The sequence below is a fragment of the Hylobates moloch genome, unplaced genomic scaffold, assembly GCF_009828535.3.
Source record: "Hylobates moloch isolate HMO894 unplaced genomic scaffold, HMol_V3 SCAFFOLD_18, whole genome shotgun sequence".
Lineage (NCBI taxonomy): Eukaryota > Metazoa > Chordata > Mammalia > Primates > Hylobatidae > Hylobates > Hylobates moloch.
The window spans coordinates 80063598-80080427 of record NW_026652293.1 but is presented as its reverse complement, the minus strand read 5'-3'; the positions used below and the strand labels follow the sequence as shown (position 1 = coordinate 80080427).

Sequence of the window (16830 nt, the reverse complement as noted above, 5' to 3'; positions counted from 1 at the left end):
GGAGCCAGCTGATCCCACCTGGATGTCTGATCTTATCTGCCTAAAGTCCATGTGTTTTAATTAATTCAGCTCATATTGCAGGAAGACAGACAAGTCTGTCAACACACCTGGACAGACTTTAGTCCCAAACCACTGTCTACTTTTCAACACTTTGTCCCAAGCCACTGTATGTACTCCAAGCCCAATGAATCCTCCAAAAAATCATTTACTATCTCCCTAAAATCATCCACACCTCCCCATCTCCCTTTCCTCCAATAAAGAAAGGTATATAAGCATCTGTATCCCACTGAGTTATTGGGTAATTATTTTCCTGCAATTCCACTGTGCTATGAATGTTAAACCTTTTCTATGCCTTTGTTCCTATTTGTCTTTGGTCAGTTGATTTTCAGCAAACATTCATAGGGAAAGGGGAAAGTTTTCCCTTGCCCCCTACACTGCCTCCTTGATAGTTTGGCTTAGCCATGAAATCTCAGGAAGGCCAGATACTCCAATTCAGCATGGATGCCTTTAAGAGGAGTGCATGAGTCACCATGCCTATGATACTGTGAAGTATGTATTTGATCTACAGTGCAGCAGTCACCATACCTATGACACTGAGAAGTATATATTTGGTCTACAGTCACCATGCCTATGATACTGTGACGTGTGTATTTGGTCTACATCCTGTTTACTGACATACAGTTCTTAAAATCCTTGAAATTTCCAGAAAGACAAGAGTGCCTTTTGTAAGCTAATAAGATGACTTGTGGTTGGTGATCCCCCAGAAAGCCTCCACTGGGTATGGTTTCCAGGGGAACCAACCATGTGATTAGAGGCTTGAAACTTTCAGTCCCTCACGCCACACCCCCATCCACCTCTGAAGAGAGAGGGGCTGAAGGGTGGGTTGATAAACCAATGGCCTATGATTTAATCCATCATGTCTACATAGTGCTTCCACAAAAACCCAAAATAACTGCGTTCATTGTCCAGGCACAGTGGCTCACGCCTGTAATCTCAGCACTTTGGGAGGCTGAGGCAGACAGATCATTTGAGGTCAGGAGTTCGAGACCAGCCTGGCTAACATGGGGAGACCCCATCTCTACTAAAAATATAAAAATTAGCCAGGCATGGTGGCATGTGCCTGTAACCCCAGCAACTCGGGAGGCTGAGGCAAGAGAATCGCTTGAACATGGGAGGTGGAGGTTGCAGTGAGCGGAGATGGCGCCACTGCACTCCAGCCTGGGCGACAGAGTAAGACTTCATCACACACACAAAAAAAAGAACTGAGTCCTGAGGACTTCCAGATCGCTGAAAACATGGAGGTTACAAAGGTAGCATGCCTAGAGAGGGCGTGGAAGCTCCGTACCCCTTCTCACAAACCTCGCCCTAGGAATCTCTTCCAACTGTTCATCTCTAGCCTCTGTAACGCCCTTATAATAAATGAGTAAATATGTGTCCCTGAGTTTTGTCAGCTGTTTCAGGAAATTAAGTGAACTCAAGAAGAGGGTTGTGGGAACTGCAATTTACAGTCAGCTGGTCTCACAGGCCACAACCTGTGCTTGTGACCAGCATCTGAAGTGGGGTCAGTCTTGTGGGACAAAGCCCTCAACCCGGGGAACCTGGTGCTATCTCCAGGTAGACAGTGTCAAAATCAAATTGCATGGAAGGACATCTGGCTGGAGTATCTGCTGGAGAACTGATTGGCTGTTTGCGGGGAGAAATCCCCACACATTTTGGTGACCAGAAGTGATGTGTTGTATTGACTCTGTAAGAGAACTTCTTACCCCATCTCTTCAATAACCCTGCCCTTGTCTATGCCTCCCAGCACCAAGAAGGAGGTAGAGCTCTGTCAGCATGGGTACCAGAGTGAGACGATGTGGCACAGAAGTCCCCACACCCAGGAGCAAACCAACAGCACACTCTCTAAATTTCTGCTGATCTGGGCCACTAAGGCTTTAGGTTCTGTTGGTCACTGCAGCTGACTGGCACAGTAACAAACCACAATACGAGGCAAACCCAGGCAACAGCCCAATTCCCAGTCTCTAAGATGCAAACTACCTTGGAACTTCCTCAGCAGCTCCCTCCTCCCAGGGATGCAGCACGCTGTCTTCAGTTCCATGGGGATGTTCTCTGCTTCCAGCCTTGTGACAGCCTTACTTCTAGGAAGAGCACAGAAACCACAGAAGTCAGCAGGGTTCTCCACCAGCTCCTCTGCCTCTCCCAATCCCTTCACCAACTCAGAAAGCACACATACCTGTTCAGGACTCCTCTCACACCCTGAAAAGGAAAGAAAAACACAGTGTGAGTTGGACTCTGAACTGCTTTTCACAGTCAGACTGAGGACACCATGAAAATTTCCTTAGAAATTACTGCAAAACATTATTAAGATAAAATTATAGGGGACAATAAATCTCCTTTTTTTTTTCTGAGATGGAGTTTCACTCCTGTTGCCCAGACTGCTGGAGTGCAATGGTGCGATCTCAGCTCACTGCAACCTCCACCTCCCTGCCTCAGCCTCCCAAGTAGCCGAGATTACAGGCTCCCACCACCACGCCTGGCTAATTTTTTTTATTTTTTTAGTAGAGACGGGGTTTCACCATGTTGGCCAGGCTGGTCTTGAACTCCTGACCTCAGGTGATCCACCCGTCTCGGCCTCCCTAAGTGCTGGGATTACAGGCGTGAGTCACCGCGCCCAGCCAAATCTCTTTTCTTTAAAGATATACAAAGTTTAGGTTAATTCCTGCAACACCTATCAATTTAATTATCTTCTGAATTAATAATTCTGCCACTTGGATATTGTAACAGAGTAACATTCTGCATGTAATTCAGACAGAAAAGGATAAAATAGATCCTAAGTACTCATAGAATTTATTTGAGGGGCACGGATAGGTTCCTCAAATAAAGACACAAAATGTTTCCCTAAATGTCTTTACAGGAATTATAAATTCCTAATTCTCTGAACCAACATACCAGAGCTATTCCTATGAGTAGGTTATCCAAGTAGATTAATAAAGGAAGCCTTTCATAACTAGTAACATTATTTTCTCAAAGTAGATTATTAAATAAATATATCTGTGATACATTTATTAATAATTGCATTTGGGATACATTTCCCCTCTCCCTTTAAAAAAAGTCCCCAGTCAGGTAAGTTTTGATGGCATAAAAGAAGGGGAATAATTTGCTTTACCCTGTATGGGAATGGCAGGCCTTGGTCTTGGCCTTCAGGGGTAAAATGTAGCTTATTAGTACCAGGGAAGAAAGAGAAAGGGAAGTATAAAAATATACAGCCTGGGCAACACAACCAAGCCTCGTCTCTACTGCAAATTTGTATAAAATTAGCTGGGCGTGGTGGTGCACACCTGTAGTCCCAGCTACTCAGGAGGCTGAGGCACAAGGATCGCCTGATCCTAGGAGACTGAGGCTGCAGTGAGCTATGATTGAGCCACTGCACTCCAGCCTGAGTGACAGAGTGAGATCCTGCCCTTATTAAAAAAATAGATGGATAAGATACCTTATTTAAGAATATATCCTCCCATGCCAGGCGGGGTGGCTCATGCCTACAATCCCAGCACTTTGGGAGGCCAAGGCAGGCAAAGCAATAAATACTATCGTTGAAATTGTCAAGCCAGGCACAGGGGCTCACGCCTGTCATCCCAGCTCTTTGGGAGGCCAAGGTGGGTGGATCACCTAAGGTTAGGAGTTCAAGACCAGCCTGGCCAACATGGTGAATCTCTACTAAAAATACAAAAAAAAAAAAAAAAAAAAAATTAGCCAGGTGTGGTGGTCATGTCTGTAATCCCAGCTACTCAGGAGGCTGAGGCAGGAGAATCGCTTGAGCCAAGGAGGCAGAGGTTGCAGTGAGCCAAGATCACACCACTGCACACTGCACTCCAGCCTGGGCAACAGAGCAAGACTCCATCTCAAAAAAAAAAAAAAAAAAAAAAAAAAAAAAAAAAAGAAGAAAAGAAAAGAGAAAAGAAAAGAAACCGTCAAAGTTCTTGTGTTTTGCTGTCTGCTATTTGGAAAATTAATTCCTTTCTGACTCTTAGTTTGCTAACAAGGAAATGAGCATAGCAATAATAATAAAATATAAATTTAATATATATAAGATAAAATGACACAAATTAAATGGCTTTATAAATTCATTTAATGGTCCCCTGCCTCGTAAACAGTACTGTCTAGTCACTGTACTTGCAAATATTATACAGACAGTTAATAGGATTATTTATATTCATGGTATTTTCAGTGTCTGGAACTGAGTCAGAAAAGGTGGAATCTGTGAATCAGCTGTTAAATGAGAACATGAATCACTTAGTTTAGAATCCCGACTGAGTTGGCCGGGCGCGGTGGCTCACGCTTGTAATCCCAGCACTTTGGGAGGCCGAGGCGGGCGGATCATGAGGTCAGGAGATCGAGACCACGGTGAAACCCCGTCTCTACTAAAAATACAAAAAAATTAGCCGGGCGCGCCTGTAGTCCCAGCTACTCGGAGAGGCTGAGGCAAGAGAATGGCGGGAACCCGGGAGGCGGAGCTTGCAGTGAGCCGAGATTGTGCCACTGCACTCCAGCCTGGGTGACAGAGCGAGACTCCATCTCAAAAAAAAAAGAATCCCAAGTGAGTCACTGGGGAGGAGATAGAAGTCGGTCCAGATAAATTTCTGTTGCCATTGGTTCTATCAAGAAAACATGGATCCATCAACAACTTTGGCTTTCTCTGTTCACTTGGGATATGATGTCTTCACAGAGGATTAAAAACAAAGATTTCCTTTCACTGTTATTCGTCTTTCTGTTCTCTAATCCCAAATAGACTGGGAGGAAGCTGCACAGGAGTCCACGTAATCCCTCCTCACCATGCCTGGAACAGGCATGCAATGTGGGCCAGGAAATCAGTGTTTGCTTTACAATCCAATATAACAATTTCAAGCAGGACAATTTAAATCATTATTCATCCTTCTGGCCAGTGACACTGAAATGTGTTATGCAGACTTTCTGGGTTAGCCATCCCTAAAAACAGCAATGCTATCATGGACAAACTGACTCTGAGGTTTTAGGAATTACTTCTCAGCCAGCAGAGTGTAGTTTGTCCTTTTCCTAGCTGTTTAAATTTTCAGAAATCATTCATTTTAATTTTAGGAATTCTTTAGTCCTTAAAACGAACTATATGCTGTTGGTCTGTTTGTTTTTTGAGACAGGGTCTTGCTATGTTGCCCAGGCTGGTCTCAAGTTCCTTGGCCCAAGCGACCCTCCTGTCTCAGCCTCCCTCATAACTGCGACTACAGGCATGTGCCACCATGCCAGACTCAAAACTATATGATTCTCTAGAATCTCATGATTCTGATGCCACGAATGGCTTCTGAGTAAATTCGAGGGTGTTTAAGCTGCTTTCTGAGTAAATTCGAGGGTGCCCTTTTCCTACAGAACATAAACGCCAAGCGTTTGTCTCTGAAAGCCACTGTACTCGTCTCTGTCACCTCAGTCTCACATCTGCCTGCTTTCCTGGCACCCGGCCTCACCTCCAGCAGACCCAGGGCCGGGCGCTGGCACCTCTCCTGCAGCTCGTCTGCCAGCTCCTTCAGGGCCTTGCTCTGCTGGGCCAGCCGGTTCCTGCTCTCCCGCAGTCTCTGCAGCGTCGTTCGCTCCTCCGCCTCCAGCCACCTCAGCTGCCGCTGCTCCTCCTGGGCCAGAAAGCCACGATGCTTCTCAAACTCCAATTTGAAGCGCTGCCGCTGCATTTCCACTTTCTCCTGAGGTGACACAGCGGATCACACCATCAGCGCCTGGCCTCCAGCAGCCATGTACAGGACAGCGCCGGAGAAGGTAATGTCCAGCGTTCCCTGGGCTCCGTAACTCTGTGGACTGACTGGCTGCATTCTAACAACATGCACAGACTGGAGTCCATTCATATAAGAAGTAGCCCAGGAGAGTTTTCAAACTAAGTTTAGAAAATACTGTTGTACTGGAGTTCCCATTTTGCCACATGCTTGGGGGCAAGGCACTTTTATACTGAAGTTTCAGTACCATATACAAAATGTGAGGTTTTGGGGAGGTTGAGGCAAGAGGATTGCTTGAGGTCAGGAGTTCAAGACCAGCCTGGGTAACAAAGCAAAACACAACCCCATCTCTAAAAAAATTAAAATGAACTGACCGGGCATGGTGGTAAGCCTTGTAGTCCCAGCTACCCACAAGGCTGAGGTGGGAGGATCACTTGAGTCTAAGAGCTCGAGGCTGCAGTAAGCTGTGATTGCACCACTGCACTTCAGCCTGGGTAACAGAGCAAGACTCCATCTCTTAAGAAATGTGGGGAAAAAGAAGAGTATGTGGATTACAGTTAAATATCTATTAAACTACAAGAACAGTGATTAGCATAGAGCAGTCACAAAGAGAAGTTACTATTTACTAGTAGATTAGTCACTAGAACCACTAGAAACAACTGAATTATGAAGAAATGGTAGAGACCTAGAACTGTTTGAATAAGAAAAGGCTGAGAGATGAGAAAATATGGATGTTGTTTCCTAATCTGGTAATAGTGAACACACCAGAAGCCTGACGTTCTCTACAAAGCGAAGGAAGAGCTAAGTGATGCTCAGGCCACTGATTTCAGAGTTCACGCCAGGGAATTAATCCCAGTTTCCACCTGAATCTCCCATCTTCCGTTTCCGAATAGACCTAAGGAACATACCTCGTCCCAGGCTTAGTTTCTAGATTTTCTTCTCCCAAGATGAGTACATCGGAAACTAACTTTAAGCTGAGTACGAGAGGCAAATTATTCCTCAAAGTATCTATACCTCCCATTCTCTGTCCTGTTTTATCGATTTATTTTATTTTTTGTATATATTCATGGGGTACAAATGCAGTTTTTTGTTGTTTTTTTTTTTTTTTGAAACAGAGTCTCGCTCTGTCACCCAGGCTGGAGTGCAGTGGCGCGATCTCGGCTCACTGCAAGCTCCGCCTCCCGGGTTCATGCCATTCTCCTGCCTCAGCCTCCCAAGTAGCTGGGACTACAGGCGCCCACCACCACGCCCGGCTAATTTTTGTATTTTTAGTAGAGACGGGGTTTCACTGTGTTAGCCAGGAAGGTCTCAATCTCCTGACCTTGTGATCCACCCCTCGGCCTCCCAAAGTGCTGGGATTACAGGCGTGAGCCACCGTGCCCCGCCGCACTTTTGTTACATTGTTATACTGCCTTGTAGGTGAAGTCATTTGCCTGTTTTTTTGTTTTTTTTTTTTTAATTTTTTTTTGAGACAGAGTCTCGCTCTGTCACCCAGGCTGGAGTGCAGTGGCGCGATCTTGGCTCACTACAACCTCCTCACTCCTGGGTTCAAGTGATCTCCTGTCTCAGCCTCTCGAGTAACTGGGATTACAGATGCATGTCACCATGCCCAGCTAATTTTTGTATTTTTAGTACAGACAGGGTTTCTCCACGTTGGTCAGGCTGGTCTCAAACTCCTGACCTCACGATCGGCCCACGTCAGCCTCCCAAAGTGCTGGGATTACAGGCGTGAGCCACTGTGCCCGGCCTATTTGCCTGTTTTTAAACGTGATAACTTCTTGCTTTGACTAAAAGGCATAAGCTGTCACCTTTTTAAACATCCCTAAGACTTAACTCCTTCCTTCCATTTTCCATCTCTACCTCCTTCTACCATTTTCTAAATCACCAGATTCAGAAAACTTCATCTTCTTTCTGAAATCAGCCAAGTCTGAATTCCATACACTGATTCCTGAAAGGTGTAACTCATGTAAATATGAGAAGCTGTCTTCATATCAGAGGCTGTGCTGTCGTGGGGTGGGGCAAATAACCCAGCCACCAGAAAAGAGCAGAGTCATACCTGGGGCATGAGGGGGGGTGTGGTGGGAAGCGATTTGCCTGCAATTCATCTTCCTTTCACACCACCCTCTTGAGCACAACTATATCTGCAGATAGAGAAAAAGGAAAGGTTGCTTTGTAGTATTTAGAATACCTTTTGACCAAAAGTGTGCTTCCTGCATTTGGCTCACATGGATACATTCTTGATGGTAATGATCATGCAAGTTTACTTGGCTTAGAACAGGGATCTCAGTATCGTCCCTACTTAAGAATAATCTGTAGAGGGCTTAAAACATGCAAGAACTCAGCTATCCAATATGGGGATTCTGATTTTATAAATCTATGGTCAGGCCAGGATTGAAAACAACAGACTTGTGTTTCAGCCTGAAAAGAACAAAAATCATCAATCAATATTACAATATTAAATAATGTACATCCTATCACTATGTACATTATAGGCAAATAATGAACATTATTTAATATTGTAAAGCTTTGTTCTTGTTCTTTTTATCTCTATTGCCACTACCCAATCCAAACTATGCTTTACTAGCTTGATCTTACTGCAAAACCCACTGCTATATCCCTATCACCTAGAATTGCATCTTATACTGTCACTACTAGTTTAAAAATATTTGTTAATAATATTGGTAAACAAGTTTGTCAGTATCAACGTTAATAAGTTTAAATATTTCTTCACACATCTGAGTAACGTTTGGTACTAATGTTATTAACATCAATATTATTTAATATTGATAACTTTTATCCTTTCCTACCACTATCTACATCATTTACCTATAATGTACATTTTTCTTTTCTCTTTTTTTTTTTTTTTTTGTTTGTTTGCCCAGGCTGGAGTGCAATGGCCCGATCTCGGCTTACTGCAACCTCCACCTCCTGGGTTCAAGCGATTCTCCTGCCTCAGCCTCCCGAGTAGCTGGGATTATAGGCTTGTGCCACCAAGCCTGGCTAATTTTTTCTTTGTATTTTTAGTAGGGACAGGGTTTCTTCATGTTGGTCAGGCTGGTCTCGAACTCCCGACCTCAGGTGATCCACCTGCTTCAGCCTCCCAAAGTGCTGGGATTACAGGTGTGAGCCACCGCACCTGGCCTTAATGTACATCTTTCTTCTGGGATAAGTGTTAACTTTTCCTATCCATATGTATATATGTTGTAATCTAGTAATGTAGTAAATATAGAAAAATGTAGTTTAAAAAGTACGCAATACGTCTGGGAAGTGAGGGGCGCCTCTGCCCGGCTGCCCCGTCTGGGAAGTGAGGGGCGCCTTTGCCCGGCCGCCCCGTCTGGGATGTGAGGGGCGCTTCTGCCCAGCCGCCCGTCTGGGAAGAAATGAGGAGCGTCTCTACCCAGCCGCCCCGTCTGGGTAGAAGTGAGGATCGTCTCTGCTCGGCTGCCCCGTCTGGGAGTTGAGGAGCGTCTCTGCCCGGCTGCCCTGTCTGGGAAGTGAGAAGTGCCTCTGCCCGGCCGCCCCGTCTGGGATGTGGGGAGCACCTCTGCCCGGCCGCCCCGTCTGGGAGGTGAGGAGCGCCTCTGCCCAGCTGCCCCATCTGGGATGTGAGGAGCGCCTCTGCCCGGCCGCCCCGTCTGGGATGTGGGGAGCGCCTCTGCCCGGCCGCCCCGTCTGGGAGGTCTACCACAGAGGCCAGAAGCAATGTGGGGACTGGACGTGGTGGCTCACGCCTGTGGTCCCAGCACTCTGGGGGGCCGAGGCGGGTTGATCACTTGAGGCTAGGAGTTCAAGACCAGCCTGGCCAACATGGCGAAACATATGAAAAATACAACAGACAAACCAAGCAACCAACCCAGTGACAACAAAACAGGTCTACCCTGGAGTCATACTCTAATTTTTTCTATTTTCCTCCCTTTCTGATCCTTTATCCCACTTTCTTTTTCTTCCTCTTCCTTCTCCTTCTTCTTTGTCAAACAGAGGATTGAGTTATTATTATTGATCCATACAAAGTCCCTCTCTCATTTATTTTCTTTAATTCCCACCCCCCATTTCTATTCCCCGTCTTCCCATGTGCAACCTTCCTAATGTTTGATATGCATCTTTTTGTTTGTGTGTATCTTTAGAAAATGTTTATTGCTTTGTGTGCAAAAAAAATTAATAAAAAAAAGTATGCAATATCCGTGTAAAGACAGAGTATAAGACTAAATTTTCAAAGAAAACAAGAAGGAAATAATTACAGATACAGAGTGATCAGAAAAGAAGGGTTATTTGGAAAAGGAGAAAGAATAGGAATATTCTGTAAAGTATAACCTATTATATATCATATTATATAATACATTATATGAATATATAGAATTATACAGTTTCTATATATAGTTTCTCAATCTTGACACTACTGACATCTTGAACAAATCATTGTTTCTCATAAGATGGGAACTGTCCTGTGGACTACAGGGTGTTAAGCTGCATTCCTGCCTCTACTAGATGACAGGTGCACTGCACCCACCCTTCCTCAGTGTGACAACCAAAAATATCATCTCCAGAAACTGCAAAATGTATCTTGAGGGGCAGGTATCACCTCAGGTTGAGAATCACTGTGTGTGTGTGTATGTGAATCACTGTGTGTGTATGAATCATTCTGTGTGTGTGTACACGTGTGCACACACATGTGCATGAATGAAACATGGAATAAAAAGAGCTAGTGACATATAAAAAAATGGAATATGTGTATGTATAGATGATTAAAAAAAAGGCTGAACGTTCAGATTATTTCCCTGTATATAAGATGATCACCTTGGGCTACACTTCTTTGGTTACAAAGTTGTGAAATATTCACTATTTCACTCACCTAACAAATATTTTCAAACTAGTAGCGACAGTATAAGATGCTATTCTAGGTGACAGGGATACAGCAGTGGGTTTTACAGTAAGATCAAGCTAGCAAAGCTATTTAATTATAATTCAGATTGGATGATGGCAATAGAGACAAAAAGGACAAAAATGAACCATATCATTTGAGGGGACGGGATGACCCAGGATGGCTCTGAGGTGCTCTTGGGCATATACGGAAATGGAACAAAAGTGCGGGAGAATGGAAGATGGTGGAGGAATTACTGACCCGAATCTGGATCCTCCAAACAGGCAAGCCTCCTAAAGCCCCAACGTGGTCTTACCTTCCAAATGACAGTCTTTCTCCCCACGTTGGCCTCCTGAGTCAAGGTGTCCTCCAACTCTTTCCTCACAAGTTCCAGAGCCATCTGGAGCTTTACCTGTTTGGGAAGATATTTCAAAGCTGTTACAGATACCCTCAATCTGTACCTAAAGTCACGTAGATGTGTGAGGAAATACAAAGATCAACTTAAACAGTCCCTAGAAAGCATATAAAAATGTACAATATCATTAAAAACTAAACATAAATGTACTTAAGTTTTAGCATCAGGGTCTCGCTCTGTCACTCAGGTTGTTGTGCAGTGATGCGATCATGGCTCACTGCAGCCTCAAATTCCTGGGCTCAAATGATCCTCCCACCTCAGCCTCCCAAGCAGCTGGGACTCCAGGCACACGTCATTACACTCAGCTAATTTTGTTTTCTGTAAAGATGGGGTCTTACTATATTGCCCAGGCTGGTGTCAAACTGCTGGCCTCCAGAGAGTCTCCCATCTTGGCCTTCCAAAGTGCTGGGATTACAGGCGTGAGCCACCATGCCTAGCTCCGTCAATGTATTTTAATACCAGATACAATCAAATATTTATCTAAAAGTATGCTCACTGCATTGTTATATACAATAGCATAACAACTAAAACATTAAAGATAGGGGAGAAAAAAATTATATTAACTGGATAGAATTAAAATAAGATGTTACAGAATGTTTAATGACAAGAAATACAATGAAAATGTCCAATAAATAAATATACTTTACAAAACAACATTAATTTTGAAAAAAAATGTGCTGGTAATAAATATATTAAAACTGGGCTGATGTAAATGAGAATGATATTAGATGAAATGTCATCTTTTGGTGTTTGGATGAAGAGTGATGCTATTATATCTCTTTATATTTCAACTTCTTGAAGTTATTGTTTACTTTATGATAAAGCATGGGTTTATTATTGTAGTATTAGTAGTATCATTAGGTCAGAAGGAACTTGGTAGGTTATCATATTTTATATGAAAAAATACAATATGTTGTAAACCTTACAATGAGTAAAAATACAATGAGAACTAAATCTTCCTTCAATGATAGGGCCCTCGCTAAAGGTAAATATGTGTATATTTTATTTACAGAAAATACCCACAAAGATACATACATAAACAGGATTTTAATTAAAAAATTCTATTCCCAAAGTTACTCAATAAATCCTACATACACATCAATTGTTTTTAAAAGGAGAATATTATAATTGTTATACATAAAATAACAGTAGAATTCATTATACCATTTGACCCAGTGGGGAAAGTGGCATGTGTTTTGGTGTTTACACAGAACGGAGCACTTTGACACTTGTAGATAGAGAAAAGCTCCCTCAGGCCAAAGAAACTGTCAGCAAAAGCAAGGAGATGTGGCACAGTTAGGAAAACAGTGATTAGGCTAAATTTGCTGGGTTTACTGGCTAGTTAAGACAAGAGAGCTATGGAAACATAACTTAGGGCCCTAGAAAGCTTTCACTGACAGGCTCAGGAGTTTAGATAATATTTATTTGGTATTTAACTGAAGAACTACTGAAAATACAGAGAACATCTTTAGAAATATTACACTAGAGGCTTGGCTGCCTGTAACACCAGCACTTTGGGAGGCCAAGGCAGGTGGATCACAAAGTCAGGAGTTCAAGATCAGCCTGGCCAACACAGTGAAACCCCGTCTCTGCTAAAAATACAAAAATTAGCCAGGTGTGGTGACGCGTACCTGTAATCCCAGCTACTCAGGAGGCTGAGGCAGGAGAATTGCTTGAACCAGGACTCGGGAGGCAGAGGTTGCAATGAGCCGAGATTGTGCCACTGCACTCCAGCCTGAGCTACGGAGCTACACTCTGTCTCAAATAAAAAAAAAAAAAAAAAAAAAAAAAGGAAAAAAGAAAAAGAAATATTACACTACCAATCCTCTGTCTTGTACTTTCTGGATTTTTTTTTTTTAAAAGGCAAGAACATACCAGAAAAGTTTAACTAGAAATTACCTAGTACCTACATCTCACAAATGACAAGGAAAATCAAGAAGAAATACCAAGACAGATATTGGTAGGTCCAGAAGGAAGGGGAAAATATCCTAAACCTTAATTTAAAACAAAATAAATAAATAAAAATTTTAAGAACGCTAGTATTTGCAATGCACTACAGCGAGACTGGCAGTCCTTTGGTTAAATATGTCAGTAAAGACGACTTAGACCTCCTTTGTGCTGGCAGTTGTTCTACATGCTGGGATTCAAGTGTGTTCAGAAAACATCCAAGAACTTTTAAAGGGCACCAGTAGGAAGAAATCTACACACAATTTCACAGATGCCACTTTGGGGGCCAAATACTTCCACTTTGTTTTTTTTTCTTTCTCTTTTAAGCTTCCCGGGCTCCACCCCAAATGAAGCACCTCTTCATTGAGGATGTTCGAATCCTAAGTCCCCAAATCCCTGCTGATGGACAGCCACCTGCTCCTACTTCGGGAGGCACGTGCACCTGAGCTTTGGAGGGGTCAGAACCCGTGCCCAGGATGTTCGAATCCGAAGTCCCCAAATCCCTGCTGATGGACAGCCACCTGCTCCTACTTCGGGAGGCACATGCACCTGAGCTTTGGAGGGGTCGGAACCCGTGCCCAGCTCGACATTCTTCTTAACGACGCCCAAACCTGAGGGTTGCTTTGGTGACAACACTCATTTAATGTAAACACTGTGCAAAAGCAAAGCATTGCACAAATGAGAATTATTATGGCAAGTTTACGATATAGATGTACAATTGTTACCAAGAATGAACTGGACCACACAGCCCTCCCGACCGGAGCCCAGCTGAGGGACCAGAGTATCCGCATCGGGAAAAACCAGCCCAGCGCGAGATCGAGGACAGGAGAGTGCTTGGCGGAGGTGCGGACGGTGTGAAATAATGGGTGTGTGTCGCAAAGGGGGTTACCCCATTCAAGGCAAAGAGACCCACACTGAGTGAGCCGCGTGGGCGGGGGCGGCGGCTCGGGGCGCGGGGAGCGGCCGTGGGAACCGCTCAGGAGACGGGTGGCCTTGGCGGCTCCGCTCCGGAGGGTCGCCCGCTTCCCGGTCACCGCAGCGCCCGCAGGCCCCGCCAGGGGGCGCCTCACCTGGTAGCGGCCGGCGGCTTCCTGCAGCGGCGCCGTGCGGTGCGTCCTGTGCTCGGGGCCGGCGTCGCACAACCAGCACAGCGCCGCCTGGTCCTCCTCGCAGAAGCGGCTCAGGTCCTCGCCGTGCCGCGCGCATCGCCGCGCCCCGGGCCCCGCGCCCAACCCCAGCCGCCGCACGCTCTCCACCAGGCCCGCCAGCTGCCGGTTGGGGCGAAAGCCCGCGGGCCGGAAGGGGCCCCGGCACTGCGGACAGGCGTAGACGCCGCCCTGCGCGCTGTCCGACTTCTCGCAGAACTCAGAGATGCACCTGAGGCAGAAGCTGTGGCCGCAGTCCACGCTGACCGGCTCCTGCAGGAAATCTAGGCACACGGGGCACCGCGCCTCCTCGCGCAGCCGCTCCCCGGGCGGCCCCGAGGCCATGACCCGCCTCCCGGATGGCTGCGCTCCCGGCCGCCCGCCCTGTCTCCCCTCGCGGTCTGCACGGGGGAGGAGCCCACGCCCCGGGAAAGCAGGCGCCGGTGGGTGGTGTCCGCTGGCTTCAGTTCAAGAGCTCGGACGAGCCACACCCGGTGAAAAGCCACCACTCAGGCGCTCCCTACGTCGGGGATAACATTAACGTTATGGTTCCCCCCACCCCCAGCCACACACACACCCAGGAAACTGGGCATTTCTAACTGGAATCCCTCGTCATCTCCTATTTTCACTGTCAGTAGGTTGGGAGAATTGCTAAATTCCCTCCTTCCTTCCATCTTTGTTTGTTTGTTTTTTTGTTTGTTTGTTTTTGTTTTCTGAGAGGGAGTCTTGCTCTGTCGCCCAGGCTGGAGTGCAATGGCGCGATCTCGGCTCACTGCAGCCTCCGCCTCCTGGGTTCAAGCGATTCTCCTGCCTCAGCCTCCCTAGTAGCTGGGGTTACAGGTGCCCGCCACCATGCCCGGCTAATTTTTGTATTTTTAGTAGAGACAGGGTTTCACCATTTTGGTCAGGCTGGTCTTGAACTCGTGACCTTAGGTGATCTGCCCGCCTCGGCCTCCCAGAGTGCTGAGATTACAGACTTGAGCCACCGCGCCCGGCCTCCATCATTATTATATAGATTTTGTGCAGATTTCTGGGGTACCAGTGCAGTTTTGTTACATGGATACACTGCATAAAGTCTAGGCTTAGCGCAGACGTCGCTGTAATCGTGTAAATTGTTCTCATTAGGTGATCTCTCATCCCTCACCCGCCTTCCACCCTCCGAGCCCCTTCCATTGTTTACTGAGCTACTCCATGGTCCTCTCATGCCGTAATCGTTTCTTAAAAGCCTTCCCCCTTTATATGGCATGATCACTTTTTAAATGTTTTTTTCCAAACTTCATTTTTTTTCTCTTGCACTAGTTACCTCTTGATAAAGAAATGAGACACCGCCTGACAAGGGAAGATGCCTGCATAGGTGTGTATAACTATAGGTTTACAGCCCAGCCAAAAATAATTCTAAATATTTAAATAAATATCTGGCCTAGTTCAGTGAGGGTCCTATAAGGAATACACACGTGTTGTAGGATTGTTGCAAAGCCAATCTTGGAGATGACAAAGCTATAGAGATGCTCATCAGAAGGAATAATTCAAGCTTAGCCTCTCAGTGCTGTACCTGTCAGATGGGGGAGGCTGAAACAGGAGCAAAATGATTTGACAGAGTATGTTACTTCATCCAATGGGAAGCTGAATCAGGATAAAGTACACTAAAGTCTAATGTCGTCCAGAAAGTCGACAAGTCTGGGGCAGTGTCTGCATCTATGCAAAATAACTTTAGTACGGTCGAATTTGAAGTGATGGTGGGGTGTGCCTCTGGCAAATCAATCCATCCCTGAGCACACATTGTGTCTCTTTGTAGCCAGGAGTCTCAGACATTGCACCAGGTACTGAAAACACATATGTTAAGGAAAAGAGGTAGGACCCCATTTCTCAAGGAGCCTTAAGATCAACTAGAAGAGGTGGATATGAAATCATGCAAACATATAATTACAAACCAATAACTACAAGGAAGGTTGCTCACCAGTCCTGCAGGAATAAAACAGAGGACTCTGAACGAGGCTGCAGGGTCGGGGGCAGACACCTGAGGTCTCTGAGCTAACCTCTGATAGGTGAACACAAGCTGGCCAGCAGGAAGGGGGGTTCCGCAAGGCTGTGCCCCCAGAAGCCATGAAGGGTACAAGGTAAACTTCAGCAGGTGGGAGCAAGACATACCCAGATGACACTGAGAAGCCAGGCAGGCTGGCAAGCTGGGCCAGAATATGGTGGCAGCAGATAAGGCTGCAGCAAGAGGCAGGGTCAGATGACTCAGGTCCTTGGGGATCCTGTGGGGTTTGTGGGTCTTTATTATAAGGACAAACTCTTGGGCTGGATCTCTGGTGACAGCCAGAGCAAAGGATTTTGAGGCCTTCTGCCTAAAGGTTAAGTGCATAATAAAAGCGAATAGATTCTTGGAGAACACACATGGATCTGTATTAGCAAAACATTAAAGATGTGACATTAGAGAAAAAAGCTAAAGAGCAGAAGGCTTAGCAAAGAACAACAGACTCTGGCTCCAAATTAAGGGCTGTAGCACTTGCTAAGAAGCTTGAGGCAAGCTGTGCTGCGTTTCTGCCCTGCATTTCTTCTGATGTGCAGTGAAGAGGTGTCACTGTCACTCACGTAAGGCCTTTCAGAGTATTAAATGAGCTAATAGATAGCAGATGCTTCATATAGGTCCTGGCATGTTGGAAATACACACACACACACACACACACACACACACACACACACACACACACA

General features: G+C 45.5%; 1 protein-coding gene across 10 annotated transcripts in view; it reads right to left on the bottom strand.

The window, feature by feature from the left end:
• The window catches only part of TRIM58 (tripartite motif containing 58), a 58474-nt gene that overhangs the window by 19516 nt on the left and 22128 nt on the right, over positions 1-16830 (bottom strand). For 7 of the 10 annotated variants that reach the window (XM_058430769.1, XM_058430761.1, XM_058430764.1 and 4 more), the window contains 4 exons: positions 10925-11020; positions 5493-5723; positions 2234-2256; positions 2038-2138 (listed from right to left, as the gene is read on the bottom strand). In XM_058430769.1, the coding sequence (XP_058286752.1) occupies positions 2038-2138; positions 2234-2256; positions 5493-5723; positions 10925-11020 (451 nt within the window). Of the gene's footprint in view, positions 1-2037; positions 2139-2233; positions 2257-5492; positions 5724-7806; positions 7849-10924; positions 11021-13412; positions 13471-14040; positions 14521-16830 lie in introns of those variants that run through there. The other 3 variants (XM_032136697.2, XM_058430767.1, XM_058430768.1) reach the window with 3 other exon arrangements.